This window comes from Periophthalmus magnuspinnatus, chromosome 15 (genome assembly GCF_009829125.3).
Source record: "Periophthalmus magnuspinnatus isolate fPerMag1 chromosome 15, fPerMag1.2.pri, whole genome shotgun sequence".
Taxonomy (NCBI): Eukaryota; Metazoa; Chordata; class Actinopteri; order Gobiiformes; family Gobiidae; genus Periophthalmus; species Periophthalmus magnuspinnatus.
In genome coordinates this window covers 20,564,316-20,589,565 of record NC_047140.1, presented here as the reverse complement: position 1 = coordinate 20,589,565, position 25,250 = coordinate 20,564,316, and the positions used below count along the sequence as shown (strand labels likewise).

The 25,250-nt window shown below is 39.4% G+C and overlaps 1 protein-coding gene across 6 annotated transcripts in view; it reads left to right on the top strand.

Moving 5' to 3' along the window:
- Nucleotides 1-25,250, top strand: part of fgfr2 (fibroblast growth factor receptor 2) — a 53,937-nt gene that overhangs the window by 15,164 nt on the left and 13,523 nt on the right. For 3 of the 6 annotated variants that reach the window (XM_055227496.1, XM_055227500.1, XM_055227499.1), the window contains 7 exons: nt 5,019-5,188; nt 7,771-7,894; nt 14,057-14,247; nt 16,130-16,274; nt 18,905-19,108; nt 20,373-20,511; nt 23,853-23,974. In XM_055227496.1, coding sequence (XP_055083471.1) covers nt 5,019-5,188; nt 7,771-7,894; nt 14,057-14,247; nt 16,130-16,274; nt 18,905-19,108; nt 20,373-20,511; nt 23,853-23,974 — 1,095 coding nt within the window. Of the gene's footprint in view, nt 1-5,018; nt 5,189-7,770; nt 7,895-14,056; nt 14,248-15,185; nt 15,325-16,129; nt 16,275-18,904; nt 19,109-20,371; nt 20,512-23,852; nt 23,975-25,250 lie in introns of all 6 variants that reach the window. The other 3 variants (XM_033980074.2, XM_033980077.2, XM_055227497.1) reach the window with 3 other exon arrangements.

Genomic DNA, 25,250 nt, shown 5'->3' with positions numbered 1-25,250 from the left:
TGAGTATCCAGGGACCAAACACTGAGTGAAGTTAGACTAGTCTGTGTCCTGCCCTCAGTCTAAATGTGCTGTGTTCAAGAGTGCGTCTTCTTCTCTGATGTGCTTGGTTTTGCTTTAGCAATGTTTGTCCGCTAATGCATTTGGCTAAGTTGTGCATGCCACTTAGTAGTAATCCTACTTTTTTAAATAGAATTCATACTTACTTTTTCTACACATTACATACAGTAATCAGATGCTTTCCTGTGGTGTAAAAACTGTGATATCGGCATCCATATCGACCAATCTTTTAGGCTGTGTTCAAACTTGCACATATTCCAAATGAAAACTGGATTAAACTGGGAGTAAACCTGGACTAGACAAGGACTAGACCAGGACTAGACCAGGACTAGACCAGGACTAGACCAGGACTAGACCAGGACTAGACCAGGTTCAAACCAAGTCGACATCAGGACTAAACAGGGTTCAAATCGGGACCAAATCATGAGTTAGTAAAAGCACCCTTAAAGTAAGTTATTCTGAAAACTCACTTGACAACTGAATGTGTCCATTGATATCTTGCTTGCTAGCTAATTATGAAGATTTAAAGTAATAATAATTGCACAGTAAGATTTTTAATGAACCAATACCAGCAAATTTCAACTGATAGTATGGTGCCAGAATGTTGGTTTGTAAGTGTTAAAAGTCTCCTCTCACCTCCAACTCGCACTTTACATCTTTTATATTGCCCTTTGCCGCGAAGTTTGTGTGGATTTGTGTATGTCTCCCAGGCGTGGTCCTCTAGGGAATATAGGGATTCTTCACATTCCTTTAGCTAACGTCTCTCGTGTAGTTTGGCTTCATGGGGCCTAGCCAAGCAACCATCTATCCAGCCCGCCAGCCAGCCAGCCAGCCAGCCATGCAGTCAGCTGGGCTCATCTATTATAAAAGACACCCATCTGGACCTTGTTACCCACCTGATGGTCCTCTGTGTGTGTGTGAGAAAGAGAAAGTTTCTAGCTCCAAAACCTCGCCTGCTAACTTCAACGCTAGTCTTTAGTTTATATAGCCACGTGCACACATGCTTTGCACCCGAATATATACACACACACATACACACACACTCGAAAGTCAAAATGAGGGCTTCCACATCTTGTTAAAATTCTCCACACGCTAGATCTCCTCCCCCACTACGGGCCGACTGTAATTGCCTGAAATCCATTAAATATGGGGGAGAGACGAAGACTGACGAAGAAAAAAATTGTGGAAAGGGAATAGATCCAGCAAGAAAACAAAGAGAAAGCTGTTCTGGCAGTTTGCAAGCTCACATGTGTTTTTCAATAGTCAAAAGTTAGATTATTATTAAAATGTAACTTGGAGAAAAAGTTTGGAGGAGGGGTAAAGTTGGATCGTGACCAGAAGTTTGGAGAGTTTGGGCTTAGAGTGAAGGAGGAGGAGGTGGGTGTATGTGGGCGTGGTAGAAAATATATTCAACTTTTACTTTTATTTTTTTCAAAACTTCAAATAGACAGAGGGCATGGGGCCAGAGAGCGAAACGAAGCATTTGGAAACAGTAAAGGTTGGAGAGGGGAGACAAGTCCGTCAAGTTTGTGCTTCATCGTTAAAGGAGTTGCGTTATCGGAGGAGACAGAGGAGGGAACACCGAGCAGGAGGGGGCAGGCTGATGTCATTTAATTTAAAAGGCCACGTGGAAGTTTGGCCAATAGACCTGTTGATATGACACTCTCCCTCTGTATTGTAGTTCTCAATCCTTAGGCAATCCTTTGTGTAGTCTAAGGTATAATTGACTAATACTACTATTTGTATGTATAGTATATATCTTGTGGGATTTTTGGCCCCATGAAGTAACAAAGAACTTTGATTGACTTGCTGGGGTATTTAAGCTGTAAGCATTCTTTTGACATTATAGTATCAACATATTAATTTTACTGAATGTCATTGCTTCCTATTAGTCATTCAAATGCACTGTTTACTATGTACAGCTTATACAGGCTCACAATGCACCAAGCGATACAAGCGCTCGACCTGTAAGCATTTAACTGCAGAAATGGTAATCGTAGTCTGACATCATCCCTCTGCAGTCAGATAACCTCAGCTAACCCCTGGTCGGCTATGGGACAAACAGCCGTGAAGCAAGGGTCCGGATAGGGGGGCTCCGCAGCGAGAGTTGGCCCCCATCTGGAGCAGAGACAGACGGGGAGAGGAGGAGAGGGGCAGAGAGATGCTGTCCCATTTGAAGAAGTACCCCGCTGGACGGAAGAGCCTGGGAAACTGCCCCGCTCACCTTTCAAGTCCTCACCTCATCCTCCGACCTGACCGCCATTATGGGGTTAAAGGTCGTCCAGGAGAGACAGGCTCGCAATGGGCTAGTCTACACCTCATATGTCTCTGTCTTACTTAACAATATTCAGCGAATATGCTAATTTAATATCAACGAACACATTAACAGCTAATCTAATCTACTTTAAAAAACATGGATGCCCTGGACTATACAATGTGGTCACTTGTAACTGTGATACTTCTAAGTCAGTGCTGTACAAAATCTGCCTCCTGCTGTCTACAAATGGACTTACTCAAGCAGAACTCTTATTTATACAGGTTTGGGACGCGCACAAACAGTTGCATTTGATATTTTGCAATTGTGGTTGGTTTCTCAAACAGTTGCACTTATTGTTTTTGCAAAATTAGCTTTGCCAGATTTGTTGCAAAGCTTGGATAGGTTAGTTATCACCATACATTCATATATATATATTGCAGTTTATGTGTAGCTCTAATTGATAACAACTAATGTGAAAATACAAGAAGAAGATCTTAAATGACTAATAATTCTGCTTTGCACCATTTGCGGTCCAGGAAGGAAGAACGCTGTTTACGCATTTGTCTATCCAAGTATGCATGTCTTGTCCGGTCGTCGGTGCCAGAGAAATTCATGGCAAGTTTCTGATAGTGTGTGCCGAGTGAGGAGCCGGGATTGTCAGCGTTTGGGAAGGGGGCCGTATCAACCAATCTCCTGGGTCTTATTTATATGTTTATGAGCAGTATTCAAGAGCTGTTATCTGCTGGGTATTCCCTGTGTTACTTCTGCTATAAGTGAGAGGGAAGTGCTTAGGGTGGTGTATGGACCGTTTGGGCTGTTGTTTGACTTTGAGTTTGGAGTCCCATCTGTTTAGGCAATCATGCTCCCAGGTGCAGAGTGGAGAGAGGGAAAGAGAGAAGGAGAGAAAGAGGAGAGAGGGGGGCAACAGGGGGGCTACGAAGGAACATCCAGCTGAGAAAAGCAGGCTGGAGTTGGGACAAATGGGAGCTTGGGAAGTGATAGATTTCAGGAAGTGTTGATGAAGTCTGGAGACTGTTCAGAGTTATTGCAATATGACAAAACGCACCGGTTGTATCGGAGTCGTAATCTTAGTTGTATATAGTTATAGAGGTGCATGTGCCATAGTGTATATTTATTTAGCATTTTGTTAATGTTCAGAAAGATTAAGATGGAGTTTTATAAATTATTTTCATTCAAGATTACCACAGAAAGCACATTACGTTTGCTGTTTTTCACTGCCTTTATTTGGATTATGCAATGATTGTTGACAGATAGAAGGCAAATGAAAATTGTTGCCATCTAGCACTGCACATGGATGCCAGATGCCCTTCCCAATATCACTTTATCTGTTATGATCCCTTGAGACTAGCACTAACAATCCAAAATAGCTGAAAAGAGTGATTAGTTGTATCTAAGTAATGGAGCACTCAGAAATCCCTTGTCATATCACGCTTTATTCTCAGTAGCTTCACAAAAATCACATGTTTTTTTCACTCTAATCAGAACATTTACTCAAAACAGACTAATTCAATCCTTGATGGTTGATAATGGCTTCCTAAGTGTGATAAGCATCCCTCGCCAAGTGTCAGGCCGATAAACAGGAGAGCTCTTGTAATTGGGGGAAGTGGAGGGAAGAAAAAAAGCTGCTAAGTGGAATGAAATGAAATTGAATGTGATGGTCCAGTTACCCTGTTGGCAACGCCCAGCCCCTCTCCTCTCCCCCCTGGAGTTTTGTAACACTAGAGACTACAGTGGTGTCTGCAAAGTGTGTGTTTTCATTTAGTTGTGTACATTTGTGCGTATGTGTGTGTACTGTGGTTGTGGGTCATATCTAAGTGGGGTTTGGAAAGTGTTAAGATTGGTTCAGCCTTGGCTCCTTTGCAGTCACGCTTGCTTGCTCTATATCTGCCTCTCTCAGTGCAATAGCCTCCAGCCTGTGAACTGTTATTCTCTGCAGTACTGTACAGTTTTAGCCAGGATTTTAACAAAGAATAGACAATGGACCAAACTATGCAAAATGGCCGCCTAAAAGAAGACGTATTTAAAAAGAATAATTGAAACCACATATCATTTAGGAGGTATGTACTAGAATTGGATCAAAGTATCTAAAATCAGATAGCTGATTCCAAAACTTGTATCGAAACTAGTTACTCACTTGAAGTACCAAAAAACTAAAAAAGTCACATCAGACAGAAACAAATCTTTCCTGAATAAGACCACACAGACTAGTATAAGTCTATGGACTACTATGGAACATACCTGGACGACTGAGGGATTACACAGATATAAGGCCTCATAGTAATATAAAAGAAAGTACTATGATTTATGATATTGAAAATCACATGCTACTGTCTAAAGAAAGTGTTTTTTTTCATTATCTTTGTATCGGCAATTGGTTGAGTATCGAGTTTGAAATTTTAGTATCAAAACAACACTAGTATATACTGTATGTATTCATGAAATCTCCACAGTGATTTTTTTCTTATATTGAGTAAACTTGGTCTATTATGTTCAAATTTCAAATTGGTACAAAATCCAATATCTCTGGATTTTAATGGTGATCAGGATTTCCAACAAAATAAAGATTTAATCCTTGTATTATTACTAATATTTCATGCATCTTTATAACACTAAATACTTTAAATCAGTTATTAAATAAATTATTTGTAAAACTTTGCACTTACCCCTTTGCGTTCTTTTCCAGGCGCCCCCTACTGGACGTCGTCGGCGAAGATGGAGAAGAAGCTGCATGCCGTGCCAGCTGCAAACACAGTCAAGTTCCGCTGTGCTGCAGGAGGCAAACCCACCCCCAAACTGCGCTGGCTGAAGAACAACAGGCCTTTTCGCCAGGAGGACCGCATGGGGGGCTACAAGGTAAACACAAACAAACAGAACATGAAAACAATACTAATGCTTCAGTCACTACTATGTATCACAGACATATGCACTCTGTAGTATTGAAACTGCTTTATCCACCTGACTCAATAACAATAATGCAAATAACAGAATGAACCAATAATTTCCTATAGAAGTCACTTATTCAACCTGCTGCAGCTCAGATTTTTATCGTGTTACAACAAAAATATCTATGTGTAGTCTGGACCCTGGTTTCATTTCTCTGATGGGTGTGATTGACAGGTGAGTAACCAGTCAGGGACACAGTTGGTCAGTCCGTATCAGTACAAACATGGCTGCTTAGGAAAAATGGGCCAAAGCACATTGCATGTTTTTGTTGAATCAATGAGTGAAGCACTAAACACTGTTAATCTGAGGTGAGAGTAAGTGAGCGCCTTTATTTCCCATGTGTTCGTGAAATAAACAAACCTGATCACACAACTCTGTCTTAAGTTTGGCATGAGACACAGCACAGGAGGTGTTGACCAGACTGAGAATCTTATACAGAGAGAACCAATCTAATTAAGTCTACTGGCTGCACTGGAATAAATACAAAACAATATAGATCGTTATAGGAAGTTTTACTGTATAGAAGTGGACTATATATTGATATTTTTAAAGTTTAGATAGTACTATTGTATTCAGTTTTACCCTAACTACTATTCCCAAACAACTCGTAATAATTTTCTACTATTATTGCTATTGCTCAGAAAAAAACTACTACTACTACTACTACTTCTACTACTGCTGCTATACTAACCATAACAAGTAGCAGATATAGCACTATATTGGGCTGATATTTGCTCTTTTCAACATATCAGTTTAAACCTCAAGCCCAACCTTCTGCATAAAGAATCCAAATAAAGCTCCATTTCAACACTTAAATGCAAAGTGTGTGAGTTTGTAGTAAATTTAAAACACAAAATTTGGGCAAAATAATCCAAATCGGACACATTTATTGGCCATCGTGTGGAGTCTAAACAGTTGGTATTGGCCATGAAAAAACCCATATCGCTCAGTCTCTAACAAGTAAAGTACTATTACTTTACACTATATTTGCATTTCTGTAGATTTACCCTGTATTACCTCTATCTTCTTTTTTATCTTCAAAGCGATATATAGACTGAGACAACTGCTCCTATTGCTACCATCCCCTATTACTTTCCAATACATTTTATACTTCTGTATTTACAAGGGCTCTCGGGCCCATAGATCCTCTGTTCTCTCTTCCTCCCTTTAGTGGACATAGTCAGGCTGATAGAGGAGACAGAGCAAACCCAGCGTTTCTTGTGTGAAATTGAAATTGCCCATCCATGCACCTCCTCTCCCCTCTGTGCTCTCCCTCCCCCTTTTACCTCAAATAGTCCCTTTTACTTCCTGTCAATTGGAAACCCAAGGCCCGAGGACGTAAGGGTTAAATGCCCCTAGACAGTACTGTATAGAGAAAGTGAGTCTAAAATGCGTCACGTAACTTAATCAGGGAGAGCAGGTCCTTCTGAGTTCTATGTACAAATGCTAACTTGGGTCTATTCAAATGGGGCTTACAAACATGGTCGCTAAGGCGGTTAAAGTTTAAGCGGAAGGAGCATCATGTTCCAGGCAACTTGCTGACATTGTGCTTGCTCAATTCGGCGTAAAGACCTCTACAAGTACAACATATGAATAATGAATGGACTGAAGCAATGTTAATATCAACATAAATTACTATGTACACGTTACTTAGCGCCGCTGGGAGACACAACGCTAAGGGAAAATAGCTTTGGTTGTTTTGCAAATTGGTCTCCAGCGTGACAAGTATCCAAAAGTGATTTTCATGGAAAGAATAAACCGTTCAGACAAAGTACAATTACAAACAGGCCTATAGCTAATATTCCAACATCATTTCAAAAGGAAATTCAGCTCTGTCAACTGGACAAAGGTTTTGAAATGGAACCTACCTGGACGGTAAAGGAATTACACAAACTTCCAACATCATGTTTTGTAGCTTGTAGTTATTCCCAAATGATCGCTTTGCAACCCCTTGGCAGAAAACAGGATGAAATTATCTTTTTTTTCTCGATTTGAATGATTTCTTGGTACACACACACAACCAGTCAAAAGTCTGATCTCTGCTCCAAACCACATGCTTTTAATGACAGAAGACTGGCTGCAGACCTGTTGATTAAAAAGACCCAAGCTGATCATTGCCAATTACAAATGATGAACTTTCATCTCAGAAATTTCATTAATTGCACAGCTCTGTAGTTGAGGAATAAAACTGGGTCATACCATCAGCACAGTTGGGAAACACAAAAATGCTTTGAGCCTGCCGTACAAATGAAATGACAAAAACATAATTATGCATCCCTACTAACTAGTGGCGCTCTTTTCTTTTTCAATATTGTACTGTTAGTAACTGAAAATAAAATAAATAAATAACTGAATCAGAGGTGCAGACGTAATCTAATCTCATTTTGTGTATTTTCGCATTCTCTATTAAATCCAACGTTGCTTGTTAATTCTTCTATAATCTGATATTGTGATCCAGTTCCATTTCTCATTCCCCCTTGTCTTATCCCCAGGTACGAAGCCAGCACTGGACTCTGATCATGGAGAGCGTGGTGCCATCAGATAAGGGAAACTACACCTGTCTGGTAGAAAATGAGTTTGGATCCATCAACCACACGTACACGCTGGATGTAGTAGGTCAGTATACTGCTTAAAGACGCATTTCACAACTTTCAGAGGCCACAACTAACACTCTAACAGCACTCTTTCTGATTCTCGGACAATAACACACTTTATGATTACGTGCTGACAGGACACGGTGGTCTTATTTTGACTGATTTTACAAAATATATCTGCACTAGGGCATGACACATTTAGCTCAAATACATGGAGGAGAAAAATGGGTAGAGCCACTTTAAACAGCTGTCCGAAGTGTGTGTGAGTGGAGAGCCCCCATAGTGAAACTCCAGTGTTTATGGCCTCATTGTTTGAAGGCCCAGGTGCACTAAAGAAGCAGGTGCAGGTCAAGCATTCGAGCCAAGTCACTGTAAAAACTCACATGTCAACAGTTTGAATGCAGTTTCATATTAAGACTCCAGTTATGGTGGGAAATCGACCTTTGAAGAGTAAATACAAATGTCTTATGGTTCAAAGTGTTCATCGCTCGATAATTATTTTTGAGTTTTAGCAGCAGCTGTGTGGTTTTAGTAAAAAAGTAGGTTTCCAAGTGAGACAGACTTTCTAAAATTAAATCAAGAGTCTAAATTTGATATATTTTGCTCCCGTAGCTTTAGCATTGCAGTCATAGTAGTAGTAGTGGTAGTAGTAGTAGAAATGTTTGTAAGCAAAGTTGGCCTATATGGGACTTTTTAAAAATTAAATCAAGTCTTTCTTTAAAATATTTTTGTCTCTACTAGCTTTAGCGTTAGTAGTATTAGTAGTAGTAGTAGCAGCAGCAGTAGTAGTGTTTGTAAACAAAGCTAGTGTACATGTGAGACGGACGACTTTTCTTTCTAGAATTGAATAGACTTTCTTTAAAATATTTTGGTCTCTGCCAGCTTTAGCAGTAGCAGTAGTAGTAGTAGTAGTAGTAGTAGTCTTAGTAGTAGAAGCAGTAGTAGTAACTAACCAATCAGTAGTCCAGTTTTATGCAGGCATGTGATTGGCCAAAGGTTGCTGTCACTGATTGGTCATCTATTCAATCATCTATTCTATGTTACTCTATAAAACCTACACATCTATACTATAATAAGTAAACCGTAAAAACTTACCATTCTACATTTAATACAACTATTCTTTCTCAATACAGAAATAAAAATGCAAAACTATTTCAAAATGGTGTCACACACATTATACTGTCATCAGCACTATTCCACAGAGTTCAGAACCAACCCACTCAACCTGTCAGTGCGACCTTTGGAGCCCGAAAGCAAAGAGACTTTTTCTGCGCTGTTTGCAAAATCAATAGATGTCAGGTTACAAAAGAAGAGGGATTGTGATAGTAAATATGTGTGCTATGTCTACTATGAGGGCAAGTTACCTCCCTAACCCCATATTGCAGATTTATGCAGAGTTTTCACCACGCTGGCCTCATTTGAACTTGCTTGGCCAGCCCAAACCAGAGGCTTTGACGACACTTTACAAAGAGGGTTGAGTCTGAAACAGTATCCGGTCGATTTCTGATGCCAGTGATTGACAGGTGGATTAACTAATCAGAAAAATGCAGAGTTTGCTTGTGTCAAAACAAACATGGCGGCTCAAAAAAGGAAAAAAAAAACTAGAGGACTGAGAAACAGCGCGGATACCTCTGAGGTAAAAGAAGTTGTAGATTTTGTTCTGAATGATAGGAGCTTATTCGAGAGGAGATTTTTGGGTATTTTTTTTATTTGGTCTTGAGCTCTGAGCCTATTCCCTCAATAAAAGTTACTAGTTTAAACCACTGGCAACTTGAAGAAGTGAAAGAACAGAAAGTACAATATAGAACATACCCACACTTAAGCCCCACTTCTGTATAGTCTTATAGTCTTTAAAGCGCTCCGTCTGAACCACAGATTTCAGCTTTTCCTTGAGTTTTATTGGCGAGCAGAGCAGTAAACTCCACGTCTGGCTCCACTGCTGCTGCCCCCTGCACCCTGTAACCTCCTGTTTCATTTCAATCCATTATTCTGAGTTGAGTGAGGGAGGCAAGAGAGGAGGGGGAGAGAGGGAGAGAAAGGAGGGGGAGATAGAGAGGGAAGAAGAGAGAGGTATAGAAGAGAGGAGGGGGAGAGTTCTTATCAGTACTCCTGCCCAAATGACCTGCAAGATCAGCCATCTAAACTAGACTTAACCAGACTTACCTAAGGCTCAAGAAAGATTATTTGAACATATATGCATTATTTGTAGTCTCCTGATTTACCGTTAATTCAATTTTTTTTATAAACCATCTCCACAGGTTTCAGAGTGCTGAAAAATGACCGTTTCCATAGTGATTACAGTAAAAAAAAAAAAAAAAAAAAACAATATTGGAGAAAGTCCTCATAAAGTTGCATTTTAAATATTTCAATAGTCTACCACTTCTACTATTAAGCCTGTTAAGTCACTGGCTCTGATTGGCCGAGCAGGGCTTTGTTTGTTGACCCGTACCAACCTGTAGATGCCACTCTGATCCTGAGCAGGGAGGTTACCCAGAGTTCACTGGTCTCACATGGGACACTGAAAGCCCCAGGAGGACTCATGCTCCATCACTCCACTGTCAGCAACAAAGCAACTATCTAAATAATGACTAATTCGTTTAAACAGTGACACAAGCGCTGCAGGCCTCAATACTTCAAATTAATACGTAAACCAGCTAACTAACGACATACATTTGAATCTATTCATTGTTAATATTACATTTACTCATACAGTACTCATTTTTAGCAAAGGTGCATATCTTCAGAACTCTTAAACTTTTTTTTTTTAAAGTGTACATGATTGTTACTGTCTTAAAAACATGAAAAACAGAATTACTTCATTTTAAACTAGTTCATTTTAAACAGTTTGCAGCAGTCATCTTAATTATTAACTGCAATGAGTTTACAAGTGCTTTTCACTTTCAGAGGCCAGAGTGGAGTTTTGCCATTGCTCTAAACAACTATCATGCATCAGATAAATATGCTTTAGAATTAGATAATTTTAACTCTCAGACTGGCTTTTACAACATCTTTACTGGGGCAAAAACTAATTTTACTGTTTATTGAAATTGTGTACAGCCCTTTTAATGCCCATGACCTAACCAAGACCATGCTACTACATTTGAAATGAGTAAATATAACTTTTACAGGGACCAATTAATCAAATATACCAACATCCAGCTTTTAGCCTAGACCACTGTCTGGCATTTTCTACTGTCTCTTACTCTTGTTTCTAGCCCTGTTCTTTGCCAATCCGAAAACTTACCCGCTATGATAGGCAGAGTTGAATCATTTGCACTGACACATAAAATGATATGAGCCCGAGTGGTTTTGACTGTGATAAGGCGGAGCGGTGTAGGAGGAGAAGTCAGTGAAGCAATAAACACGACCAACGAGAGGAATGTGCAGCCAGGAGGAGCGTGAGGAGCAAATATCTGACAGGTTTTATGAAGAGGAGACAGGCAGACAGACATATGGACCCTACATGTGCTAATACCATAATTCTTATGCCTTTTTGAGAGGTCAGACCAACAACACTGCTCTGAGCATCACTTGACTGAAATAGACTAAGGCAAATAGGTTAAACAGAAGAGGGTACTATACAAAGAATCTATATAACATTATAAAACCAACGTAGTTACCAGGATGATTTCAGATGATGGATAGATACTGGATTTAAAACTTCAGGATTTCACATGGCCTAAAACTAAGCAAATGGAGAACTACATTAAGAAAATCACTACGAAGTGTCCTTTTCAATATTTGTATTGATAAGAGAACCTTTTATTCATCTCCAAATATAAATGCCAGTGTTGCAACCATAGACTGTATAAAGAAGTGGACTAAGGGAGTGTGGTGTCACCCATAGCATTTGGCTCCAGTAAAATGATGCTCATCGAGGCTAGCACTTTAATATTTGGGATTCCGACCGCAGTATTATATCAACCAAAGAGCAAATCTGGAATGAAGCTGTTGAAAGTAACACCCCTTAGCAACGCTGTCAATCAAACCTGTTGCCAGCGCTAACAGGAGCAACCTCGGGGAAAGAAGGTGCCTGATTTGTCTGTTATTAATGTTCATATCTTGAGTTACGGACACAATCACAAAATAAAAATGGCAAGATCATGCAGAGCGGATTAATATATAACATTTTTAGACCAAAATGACGAGGCTCACTGCAGCAGTTATGGAGACAGAGGTGACAGTTTTCTAATGTAAATTGAATTGGAGCCAGAGTCGATGGAGCTGGAAGAATGCCCATAATCACTTCCAATTTGGAAAGTGGCAGCTAGCAGGTTAGCCATGTCCATTTATATGTACAGTCTATGATTGCAACACAGCGGTCAGGTTCGGTTTAGCAGGAGAATATAAGTGCCATTAAAATCAATTCTAAATCTAACCAGTCTAACTAGAATATTAAAATACTTGTACTAAAACATAACAGTGTGCAAGTAGAGTAAAAATGTAAGGGTACAAAACTATCATGTGCAATAACTAGCTGTGATGACGTTCATACAGTAAATAAGCCTTATTCAATACTAGTGCTGCTCATTCTTCAGCCATTTTTAGCCTGGTTCTCCCACCTCCTTTTCTATTTTCTCCATCACTTCTCCTCACCATCCCCCCGTCTTGACCCACCCCCGACCTTATACTCCACCGACTTAATCCAAGCACCCACCTCAGGCTTTGTTTTGGAAAGCCATTGCACCGCCCCGGGCTGAGTGATGTCATTTTGGGCCCAAGGGTGGGGGTTGGTCGGTTCGTCGGTCTACTATGGGTCGGGGTCCGTTTGAAAGCAGACCATTGTTCAACAGGTCGAGTATTTGGATTCACCGGCCAAATGTTTAGCCTGTAAAAGAATGCAGGTGGTGAAAGCATGTAGGGCAGCTCGGTCTGTTTCACTTTTCAACCTTTATGTCAATCTTGTGGTCACGTGCAGCACAGAAACAGGTTGTTAGTATGGAGCAATAGTTAGACACGTTTACTTTTTGAATAAATTGCTACTGTAATTAAATGGTGTGTTCCTATGGAGATGTTATTGCTTTAGCTGGAATGTTTCTCAGTATGGCTCTAAACTTACCTATCTCCATGGAAACGAGCAGATGATGCAACCAGGCCAAGTTACAGATCAGTAGAGAGTAGAAAGGCAACCTGCAATAAAAACACCTTTAATTGAACAACTGCAAGATACGTTTAATGCCATACTGTGGAACATCCCAGTCAAATCAATAAGATCTTGCATAAACCTCACTAGAAAAAAGTGACATAGTCGTAATATGTCAGTTCTCAAATATAGCATCTTTTTCTCATATTGTGCAGCACTACACTACTCTCCATCTTTGCACATACATCGCACTTGATCAAGCCCCTCCTACCGCATACTTTTGCAGTACTTTTACACATAAATGGCCCTGCCTCTTGTTTTGTGTGAAGCTCAGTGGGAGTAGAAACACATTCCAAGTCCAGAACGTGAAGTCCTGTTTTACCTAGATAAACTCGCCGAGGCTCAAAGAAAAGCTAAACTGATTCCCTTTTTATTACTTTGTACATTTCGTGCACATTTTCAGTTTTGTTTTGACGCTTATGAAGATATAACAGGAAATGAACGGGAGAATAGACTCAAAGCCGAATAGATCAGCTGTGAATAAAATGTAATGTTAACCAGATATGCTTTTATTATTGTAACGTTTTATATTTACACCTTAGTCTCTAAAGCCTACTGCTCATACCACACCATATACAGAAGGATTGGTGGTGTTGTGCTCATCACATATGCTGCTATGTATTAATTTGAACTCTAGAAGGTCATGAGGTTGGGCTGTCAAAATCTTACTATATTATCGAGTAGAAATGTTCAAACCTATCCTAAAATCTTCATAGTTTTTGTTGAATGTAAAAAAAATTATTCTAATACAAATCTTTTCTGGCATAGGCATTTGACAAGTTGTTTCTGAATTGTATCCAACCTGACCTTAGTAGTATCTTTTGAACTTGAGATAAAATACCTCAGTGCATTTAGATATCAAAGCAACTACATTGAAAAATTAAACATTGCACAATGAGCGGTTCTCAAATGTGTTTTAAAACCGTACATAGTCAGGAGTGAGTGAAAGTGCTGGTTTATTTTGGGGATTTTTTGATTTAAAATACATTGGCCAAGTTTGGGAATATCCATTTTAACTCTGATGTCCTCCATTCTCCACAGAGCGTTCCCCGCACAGGCCGATCCTGCAGGCTGGACTCCCGGCTAACACCACGGTCCATGTAGGAGAGGACGCGCGCTTTGTCTGTAAAGTCTACAGCGACGCACAGCCACACATCCAATGGTTAAAACATATCACCCAGAACGGCAGTCGAACCGGGCCAGACGGACACCCATATGTACGCGTGCTCAAGGTAAAAATACTTTTTAATTTTGCAAAAAAATTCTTTCAACTTTTTCCAGAATGTGCAGGTGTTTCCAACTTCAAAGCTCTTCAAAAGGATTAGGCTCTGTATTACTCACCTTATCAGTTGAGGTATTTGAAATGCGCAGGCTATGTTCATATTAAGTTATACATTTTTGTTCATTTTGTTGGTAATTTTCAGATGATAATAAGCTTTGGTAATTCAAGTCATGTTAAATTTTTGATTCTATAGAAACGGGTTACAAAACATCAGAAAATATATTACATTTAAGGCACTGTACCTGATTTTTACTGTCTTAAAAACATGGACCCCAGATCTAGTTCATTTTAAATCTAGCATTAAGTTTTCACAACTTTCAGAGTCCAGAATAAAGTTTTGCTATCACGGTAATGTTAACAGCTAGCTCCAGTCTTACTTCCTGGTTCGCAATAGTAAACAATAAAAAATGTTTTATAATTGGATGCAGACAGCACACAGTGGTTTCATTTTGACCCTAGAGCTGCTTTTACTGCTTTGTACTAGGGCAAAACTAACTTTACTTTACTACAAGAAAAAAAAATCAAGTCCACCTTCTTAAAAGTAAAAAAGAAACTACTATAAGAAACCCATACTGTCTCATATTCTAAGCCAAAATTCTCTAGTGTACTTTATAGTGCACAATGTCAAAGCATTGGCAAGGCTTGCTGTTTTTGACTTATTTCCTCATCATATGACTGCTGCAGAAGGAAAAGTCATTTCAAAGCAGACTTTTGACCAAACTGTGCATAAAATATTTTACGTCTATATTTCTAACCTCACTAATATGGACATAGCTTTTCAATTCTGGGTTCTGGGTTCAATTCTTTCTCTCTCCTCCAGCTCTTAACTAAATGTTTATTATATGTGCTGTGCAAGTTTAAGGTGTATATTTATGTATGAATTTCCAGCGATCTGGTATAAACAGCACAGACGTGGAGATTCTGACCCTCACCAACGTGACCGAGAAAGACGCTGGGGAGTACATTTGTAAAGTCTCCAATTATATAGGCGAAGCGAACCAGTCGGGCTGGCTCACGGTCATCCCAGGTAAAACCATTCAAGACCCAAAACCCTCCATACTTGCTGTCCTGGGCTTCACCCTTGCCTCGCTGTGCTGTGGTCCTCCTGATGGTGCTTGGTTGGTGGTCTCTCGGTGGTTCCTGGACCTTCTCTCCTCAAAAAGTGGCTCTTTTTCAGCTTTTTGCAGACACCAGTAGAGCCATGGAAGTACTGTTTTGAAGCATTGTACTTTCCATGTTGTTTATTGAAATGCATGGGTTTGACTTTATATATAAAAAGGTGATGGGAAAGCTTTTGTTGTCTCCTGTGCATATTTTTCAGAGTTGTAGTAGCTGCGTAGACAATACAAATTAATGGACCAAGCTATTTCAAGTTAGAATTGGCTACAGATATCATATTCATTACAGCCTGGCCACCCAAGAGGTTTCTAGTCGAATCACAAGCTATTATTTAGTCTAGTTTGATTACTTGGGGCTATTCCGGGACAAAAATGAATAAACATATAACAAATCACATAAAAATAACATTGCACAAAGCTTATTGTTGTAGTATTGGTTCAACAATATTGGCTTAGTGGTGAAAACCCAAATATTTCAAATTTTGTGTTCTAGTGTCCATTAATTTTAGCTGTCTGTGGGTCTATGCTTTTTTGGTACTTTCTTCACCCTTTGTAAACCCCAGCAGGCGGTGATCGGACTTCATCGATGGACACTCCCTAGGCTTCTCTCATCATATCTTCCTTGGTGTTTTGGGACTCATTTGTTTCTGTCTTTTCTTTCTTCTTCACCTCCTCCCTCCCTCTCTCCTCCTCCTCTTCCTCCCTTGTCCTCAGACGGCTGGTGTTAACACTACAGATAAGGAGATTGAGGTTCTCTACTTGCCCAATGTTACTTATGAAGATGCTGGGGAGTATACATGCTTGGCGGGTAATTCTATCGGGATCTCCTATCAAACTGCTTGGTTGACGGTGCTTCCAGGTACATATACTGGTCTATAAACTCCTTTCCTTTACCCTATTTCATTTGTGGACATATTTATTTAGAAACATAAAGGCATAAAGGCATGTCCCATTGTCTTGCAAGAGTCTACTGTCATTGTAATTTAACTTAACTTATTAACCTGGTTTTCTACTAGTTAAGTCATAGTGTATTTTCCAGGTATGCAAATTCCTGGTTCCACGCTCCTGTTTATGAACACATCTTTCAATTCAATCCGTTATTACAGACACAAAGGACATAGTATATAAGGCAGTTAGTTCAGGGAGCAAGTGCAGTCTTGTCAATCCAGTTTTGCAGAGGTGATTGCCGTTTATCTCTTCATTAAAATGACATTGCGCAACTTTCTGGAGGTACTGCGTCACCTGCATGAGTCTATAGAAATGGAAAGTTAAAACCATGCTTCAGAACATTCTCTAGATACTGTGTGCGGAATATTGTCGACAAAGCAACAACATATCCTTGGAGAAAGTGGGTGAAGTAGAGACAGATTTGTGGAGATACAAGCCCGATCAGACTATGCATGTTTTTCAGTGCAATAAAGACAATCATTATGAAAAAAAGAGGCATTTGACCTAATTTTGTCCTCCTTTATGCTCATTTTTAGCTCATTAATGCTACAGACACATAATCCTAGTAGTAAGCATATGATCCATAATTCCACCTGCATCCATGGAGCTGTTGAAAGCACAGCGCAGATAAGAATGTAGTTTCCTAAGACCTGGTGCGCTGAGACAGAAGTATATCTCCCAAAGCAGCTCCAGTGACTCCAGACTCCAGACTGAGACCTGCCTTTTGCCTTATGTAATATTCCTCTTCCTTACTCTTTTGGGAATATATTTCACTTCACATTTGAACTGTGCATGTCTGTCTGTGACTATTGCCCCATAAGTAAGCAATCCCCCACCCTCTTTCCTGGCGCTGATAATTGGCTACTTCTCCGCTCTTTATTTCTACTTGAAATAAAGGTAGAAAGTCATAGCTTAACACGTTTTTGAAGTTGGCTTGACTTTTGCAATTATCAGAGCCAAAAATCTCAACTTCTACCATAAAATGCCTGTTGTTCAATCCTACTTTATATCCCTGTCTGCACATCTGGTAGTTATTATGCTAACATCGGCTTATACATACATAAAGCGTACTATCTAAGTTCACTTTAGGCCAGACAGATGAGACATGAGATGACTGTCGAATATAGGCTAAAGTAGTAAAACTGGCTTTGAGATGAGATTTTAAACAAGATTGATGGTTCGCAGATAGCTGTTGTAATTCTGTAACATAGACAAGCCTATTATTAAGGCTATAATTAAAACATACTAGCTTTATTTTGACTGTAAACAATAGTGTATGAAGATTACAGGCCAATCTTTTCCCCTGGGAATCATGTGTAATATTTATTGCCCCTGGCGTGGTCTATCTGCCCCACTGGCGCCTGTGAGGCTGGGGTATCTGTGTTAGTTATGTGGTTTTTGGACACACTGAAAGAAGGCAGAGGTTGCTTCATGGTGCTTCACCTCCAGCTGGCTTTGCACAGCACTAGGGCCTGTGGTCTGGAGGCTTATACATTATGGAACAGGTCACTTTTGTCCAGCACATTTCAACTTCCTCCACAGGAAGTTCAATAGGAGATACAGTAATAGAGTCTTACTACAGAGTGCACTATGGTTCAGAGGGCAGTGAGGTGACCGGGCCAAGATTTATAATGTGAACAATATGCACTCAAGAAATCTGTACAAAATAAGTTTACTCATCTAGAAAATATAATCAAATAGGTAACATTAGTAGCATTAGTAGCATTTTCACAATACTGATATTTCAAACTTGATTTTGACGCTAAGGAAACATCTTGATAATAAATACAATTTTAATACTACAATAATAACAGAAACAATATTTAGAATTTTTATCTCAAAATAGTAATTTCTTTAATATTACCATATTAGTTTTGGGTCTGTTGTGGGAAAGTCCAATTTATATTATTTATCTGAGTATTAATAGTTCCAAAGAGTATATAGTTTGAGTTATTAGTCATAGGATTGGCCAGACAGCTATCACAAACTGTTAACGACAATGCAGAGTTGTTTACTGGGATACACTGTCATTGCCTGAGTATCTAACACGGAGAGTATAATAATAAAATTATACATAGGCCTATAATGCATTTTTGTTCATATCCACAACAAGAACTCTCTGTTGTTTACTTCAATGTTTTTTTGGTTTGTTTCCTTGACAGTGAAAGATGTCATGGGATAGTTTTAAAGCACACTATACTCCCTTGTTTAAACCTGTTCCATAATACGTGGGCCTCTTAGATTTGCCCTGAACATAGACATATACACAGGCACTAGATGAGTCATGATTATGGATCTGTTTAGACTGGCCCGTCCCACACAGTCTATGATAGAGTCAATGTAAGCATGTTGGTACCTTCAAAGAAAAAAAAATCGCTCAAGCCACTGTTTAGCTAGCCTGCCCCATGATTACATTCAGTCATCTCTAGAACAATTTGTCTATGCATCGCCAGCCTGCCAACCAGATGTGTTTAGAAAAGAAAGTTTATGAACCATTTATCTGTTATTTCTCACTCTTTCTTCTAACTTTAAATCCATTAGCGCCCACGGACAGCGCAATAGGCCCACTTCCTCCAGACTACGTGGAGATTGCCATATACTGCGCGGGGGTGTTTCTGATCGCTTGCATGGTGGGCATCGTGGTGGTGTGTCGGATGAGGAACACAGCAAAGAAACCGGATTTCGGAGGGCAGCCGGCGGTCCACAAGCTGAGCAAACAGATCCCCCTGCGCCGCCAGGTAACAGAAAGTAGATAAAGAGTTCCAACGGCATTTAACACCCTAGAGGAGATACAAACACTCACGCAAATATATAGTCAATTTTCAATATTATTATTCAAAAATAAAGACATACATAAAAATCGAATTACTTGTTAACAGAGAATTAAAGCACAGAAGCAGACCAATTCAATTAGCCAAATTAAAAAGTATATTGCAACTTTCTTTACATGACATAACGTAACCTTAAATGTTTAGCTGTATGTTTAGAATATAGTATTTGTCAAGTGGACAAAAAGTTGTAGACGTAGCCAAAAAACAGAAACTGTAAACAATAGGTGTGTTAGTTTCAGTGTTGCCGGCTCCTTCCTTCAGACAGATATAAGGCCGTGTCCAGCAGTAATCTGATCAGAACTGAAAAAGTGGCTTGGATGAGCAGCGAAACATCTTCACTCCTACATCTTTTTGTCCAGTTGACAGATTTGAATTTTTCTTACTTACTATGAATCATACCTGGACAACTGAGGGACTACACAGACTTAAAGTATTAGCCAACATTGTTAAAATCTATATTTTAGCTTTGTATATTTTCTACATTTAGGTTTCTATGTCTTTGTGTAATTTATCAGTGCCAGATAATTTGCCTCATCAACATATTTTAATCCGTCTTGGCAAAAAAACTCACTTAAAAAATCTTCTACACATAAATAAATAACTAAAACATCACAAATAATCAAGATAATTTATTAGGTGATTCAATAATTTTATTTGAATTAAAAAAATCGGATTCAAAATATTTATAAAACTCAAAACACTTTAGCTTCTGTGCACTCTGCTTTGGTATTTTAAAAAATACACCTCCAGGTATATTTAAAGAGGCATGCATTTCTGAGCAAGTTAGCACTGCTGCCCTGGAAGATTGTTGTCTATGTTTGAGCACTGCTTCTCCCTCAAGGGAAATTAAATCTACACTCCAAAGGCGCAAAAGTGTTGGATTACTTTCTGTGGAGGGGCTGCAAAAAATCCTGATGTCAAGGTAAGGTTAGATGGACGAGCCCCCAGATAAGACCTGCTGACAGTAGTCCTCGAAGTCCCACCCATCTGTCTAAATAACTGCAGTTTTTAGCTTCACGTTGGTGTTTACCTCCCTAGAGGTACATTCTTTAAAAGTTTAATGAACAGTGTTAAGACCGATAACCAAAATCCAATCGAACTTCTCCTCTAGAAATGCCCTGGCTTTAAACTGTCAGTGAACCCAGACTTTGGTGATCAGCCATTATTTCTTTTTTAGGTTTCGGCGGATTCAAGTGCATCAATGAACTCAAATACACCTTTAGTTCGAATAACAACAAGGAGAAGTTCTGCGCATGACGACCCTATACCGGAGTACGACCTGCCCGAAGATCCACGGTGGGAGTTTGCCCGGGACAGGTAAATGCGTTTTCTAAATGTGGGTAATTATATATATAAGGGCATAATATTAAGTACTTAAAGTTGCATTGCAAAACTTTACTTAAACGTTCCAGTATGACACAAAACATATCTATCTGTCTAGAGTTTATTTAATTCTAGATGTTTTTATTCCTTAAAGATACCATAATCTGTTACTTGGCCTGGTGGTGTTACCTTCTTGTTTTCATTAATATATTTTAATTTAATGCCGTACTGTGGGACATTCGAAGCAAAGCAATCTTAGCAGAAACAAGCGGGTGGCAGGTTTCCACTGATGCTATTCAAAAACTGATCCCAATATTAGTCAAACCAACTGATATGTTACCATTTTTTGTATCGATGTAGCCATAGATTGAGGTCATTGCCTATTTTATTTGTTTGGTTATACAAATGCAAGATAATTTGGCACACTTTAAAGGTTTTTATCTAAATGAAATCAGCTAGGGGCTTTCAGGAACAGCTCATATGACTTAAATTGATTGCACTCATCTTTATATACCTCAGCATACACTAGGCTTTAGTATCAAAATGATAAGAGCGTATATAAACCTATTTACAATGAATAAAAGCTTTGCAAAAGTGTAACATCATGTGAAATGTGCTGTTAGCGTTCTCTCTATATCCTGGTCCACAAAGCCAACACTGTTTAGGAAAATTACGTATTAATGCAGTTGGAGGCACACCCATATTAGTACAGCAACTATGTGTCTGGTCTCATCTCTGTTACGTTTAAAACTGTTATGCTCTGCTAAAACACGAAGGCCAAATGATCGCTTACTACTACTTCTGTTGTGTTTGCTTCTGTTTATACTTAAGTATGTCCTGACTTGGCACCCGTACAACCTCTACTCTCTCATAAACAGACTCCTTACACTTGCACTGCTGATGGTAAGGGATGGTGCTGCTGTGCTAATTAATGGTTAGCGCTGCTGCTAGCTTTTGTCCACGGCGTGTTTAGGCTCAGTGTGTTGTTCATACCAGAAGAATTCAAAGTGCTGAGGTTTCACTTAGTCACAGCTACAGCAGCCAACCATGAGCTCCAAGGCTGGATTTAATAAAACAGCAAAGGTTAAAGGAGATTAAAATCAGAGGTGGAAAGTGACTTTACTTCTACTGTTACAATTTTAATACTTTTACTTTATGTTTTTACTCCAGTACATTTTAGATGAAAATGTTTATAAATAGATAACAATTATTGCAATAGTAACAGGTTTAAGTAGTAGTAGTAGCCCTATTAGAAGTAATTATATGATGGGTCCGTGTAGTACTGAAAGTTCAATTAATAGTAGCAGTAGTAGAAAAGGATTGAAGTAGTGCATAAAGGTGCACTATGTAACTTTTCTGGAGAAGGGCTTGCCACCTTCTTGTCTCCATGGAGATGCCATTACTTTGTCTGGAAATTTCTACAATATGGCATAAAACTTATCGATCATGCATTCATTCAATTACCGTTGTGATTAATATAATGCTGTAATATTCTGTAGCGACTCGCCTCTCCCCAGATCTGACCTGTAACTTAGTCAGGCATGTAACCTACTTGTCCAGGGAGATAGAAATGTTTAATGCCATACTGTGGAAGATTCCAGTTAAAGCAATAACATCTCCTTGGAGACAAGAACACCTTCTTGCACCCTCTACCAAAAAATAGCATAATACTCCTTTAAAGTTGTAAAACTTTTTATAATTTAGTTGAGTAATTTGCATGTATTGTGTATGTATAGAAGTAATACATTACATTTTTGGAATAATAATAACTAAGAATAGATATGTATAAGACATTTGTGGCTAATGTTCAGTGTGGAAATAAAATGGAAAGCTAAAAAATAAAGGTCTGTCTTTAGTTAAGAGACTGACGTAAAATAATATCCTTACCACCCCATCAATTCTGATTACATTCATTTCTGATGTGGTAGTCTCGCTGTGCATAGCATTTGGGTAACATTTGGTTTCACAGTGATGAAACGACAACCATTGGGGGATGTTTTGCTTGAACTAAATAAATCTTGTCTCTTTGGGTCTTTATTCCCGTCCTGTCATCCCCGTGCCAGAGGGATCATGTTGGGATCGCAGAACACAGTGGAATGCTAACGTTAGCGGTTTGTGCGAAAGGGAAAAATAACATTGATTATGTGTGGCTGGACAGATAGAATAGCTAGCATTGAGTGTGCCGAGTGGTGAGGACAGACAGGGGATTGTGTTGCCATAGCCGGGCGCCGGGCGTAAGGCTCTAGGCATCACAGCAGCAGCTCCACTGTTTACATAGGCAGCCCCATGTGCATTTAAAGCCAGAGCCAACACATGTCAGTCACAAGGAGAAAAAATACACAGACCAGGGTGCACCGCGGGGTCGGAGGTCAAAGGTGACAGAGCTATGATTGAGCATGTGAAGGAGGACGAGAGATGTGGCAACAGAAAGTGGAACAAAAAAGTCACTGTTAAACGCCACTTTAATACAGGGACATATTCAGTGCCGCTATTCCAAATGTGAAGGTAATTGAAAAAGAACTAAAGATGCACTGTATGTAACTTTTTTGCTAGGGTTTGTAACTTGCTTGCGTCTATGGAATTGTTATTGCTTTGCTCAGAATGTGACACAATATGGCATTCAACTTGTCCATCTCCACAAAGAAGAGTTGCCACCGAGCCAAGTTACAGGTCAGCTCTGCGGCGAGATGAGCCAAGGTAATAAGCCAAGAAGATAATGCAAGATAAATAAGTTAAACGCCATACTGTGGAACATTCCAGGCAAAGCAGCATCTCCATAGAGACTCAACATTCTCGTGATAAGCTAAACGATTATTTTTCAGACCATTCCACAACAGGTTTAATGTTAGACCAGGATCTACCCATTGAGGCCAACTTTTTATACTTAAAAAACTTTTCAGAAAATGCATTAAAAAACGCCATAGAGGACAGTACAGTACATAGCGTTGTAATCAAATTAATCATGAAACCATACACTCTTAATGTATGTATCAAGGTCTTTCCAATAACCTATAATGCATGTATTCCCGAGCATGCCAACATAGGAGAAACAATTTATAAACGTATATAGGCTTTCGTAATTGCACACAACCTTGGCACAGTCTGCAGCCACTACACAACTACCACACATACCATCGCAGTGAAACAGAGCAGGCAATCTAGTAAAAAAAAAAAGACTGTAAGGCGGGGTAGACATGGCACAGTGCCTAGTTTCATTCCCTCTCTTAATCTAACCTGTTTATTCTGCACTGTAATGAATCAATGCCCTGCTAGTTGAGGTCAACGGCTTAAGCTTACATCTCACTTTGTCTTTTTGTCTTGTGTTTTGGATACAGGTTGACACTGGGCAAGCCCCTAGGTGAAGGCTGCTTTGGCCAAGTTGTAATGGCAGAGGCTCTTGGCATTGATAAGGACAAACCCAAGGAGGCCGTAACCGTGGCAGTCAAGATGCTGAAAGGTAAGAGCATTTCCCCCAATCAGACCGAGTTACCACAGACTGTAATGGAAACGGCTGGCTTGTGCTGGGACAGAGATATAGGTCCATTCAGATAGAGTACTGCAATGGGGATAGTGTCTTTAGTGCTTAAACGGATAGAATACAAGTTTGGATGAGCTGCATTATAATTTCACTGCAAAATATATAAGGGTGCATTTGGAGTAAACCCAAGTAGTCATTTTAAGTAATATTGATTGACAAGGAAGCATAGGATTCTTCTTTCCCTTATGTACATCACCACAGCCAATCATCTATGCTCTAGTTTCAAGGAATTCACATATACTGACCTGGCATATTTTTTTACTATCATTTTGGTTTTATTTTCCCAAAACAATGAACACATTTATAAGTGGTTAAAAGTACACTAAATGTCCTTTGTGCCTAGACTCAAAACTTATTTTTGAATCTGAACGGACAATACAATACGATTTACAGTATACTTAAACTAAAAACACTTGATTTGGTGCAGTCACTTGCTTCTCTCCATGGATATTCCAATGTTTAGTTTGTGGAACATTCCAGGCAAAACAACATCATCTCCATGGAGAAATCAGGTTTTGGACCCTCCACCTAAAAACTTTCATAGTGATCCTTTAACAGTTCAAACTTGGCCGCAATATGATGTGTTTGAACGATCAGAAGTATTAATCCCAGTAGTACTATTACAGTGTTTACACAGTAGATCAGACAATACAAGAGGGAACCAAGATAAAATGCATTATAATGAAATACAAGGTGTGTTGAGCTGGCTTCGTGTGTCTCTGTGGCTGAAATACAGATTGGAATAGTGTGTTTAAGGAGGCCATAGATGACTCCATTATGAATTGTGGGTAACCTGAGTGGACTTTACATGTGATTTATGCAGCGCTGTGTGTGCGTGGGGTAAGTGGAGGGCGAGGGGGCGGGGCTGTCATTATGATTGGTTATTGGTGCTTGCTGAGTGAGGGCAGGCAGATTGGGTGAGAGGTAAGAGTTTGGGGCGGTCACATACCTGACCCACAGCTGCAGCTGGTTCAGGCTCTGCACAAAGAGGCGAGTCAGGCTGGCAGCACTGAAGGGACCGAGACAGAGGGAGGAGGGACTCACTTTGGTTTGTCAAGTCAAGTTTATTTTTAAAGCAAATTTAAAACAACCACAGCTTTCCACAAGTGCTGTACAAAGGCAATATGAAGTGCAATCTGATAAAACATACAAGATAATGCTATACAAATGTTAGATTAGAGCTTTAGGAGAAAAA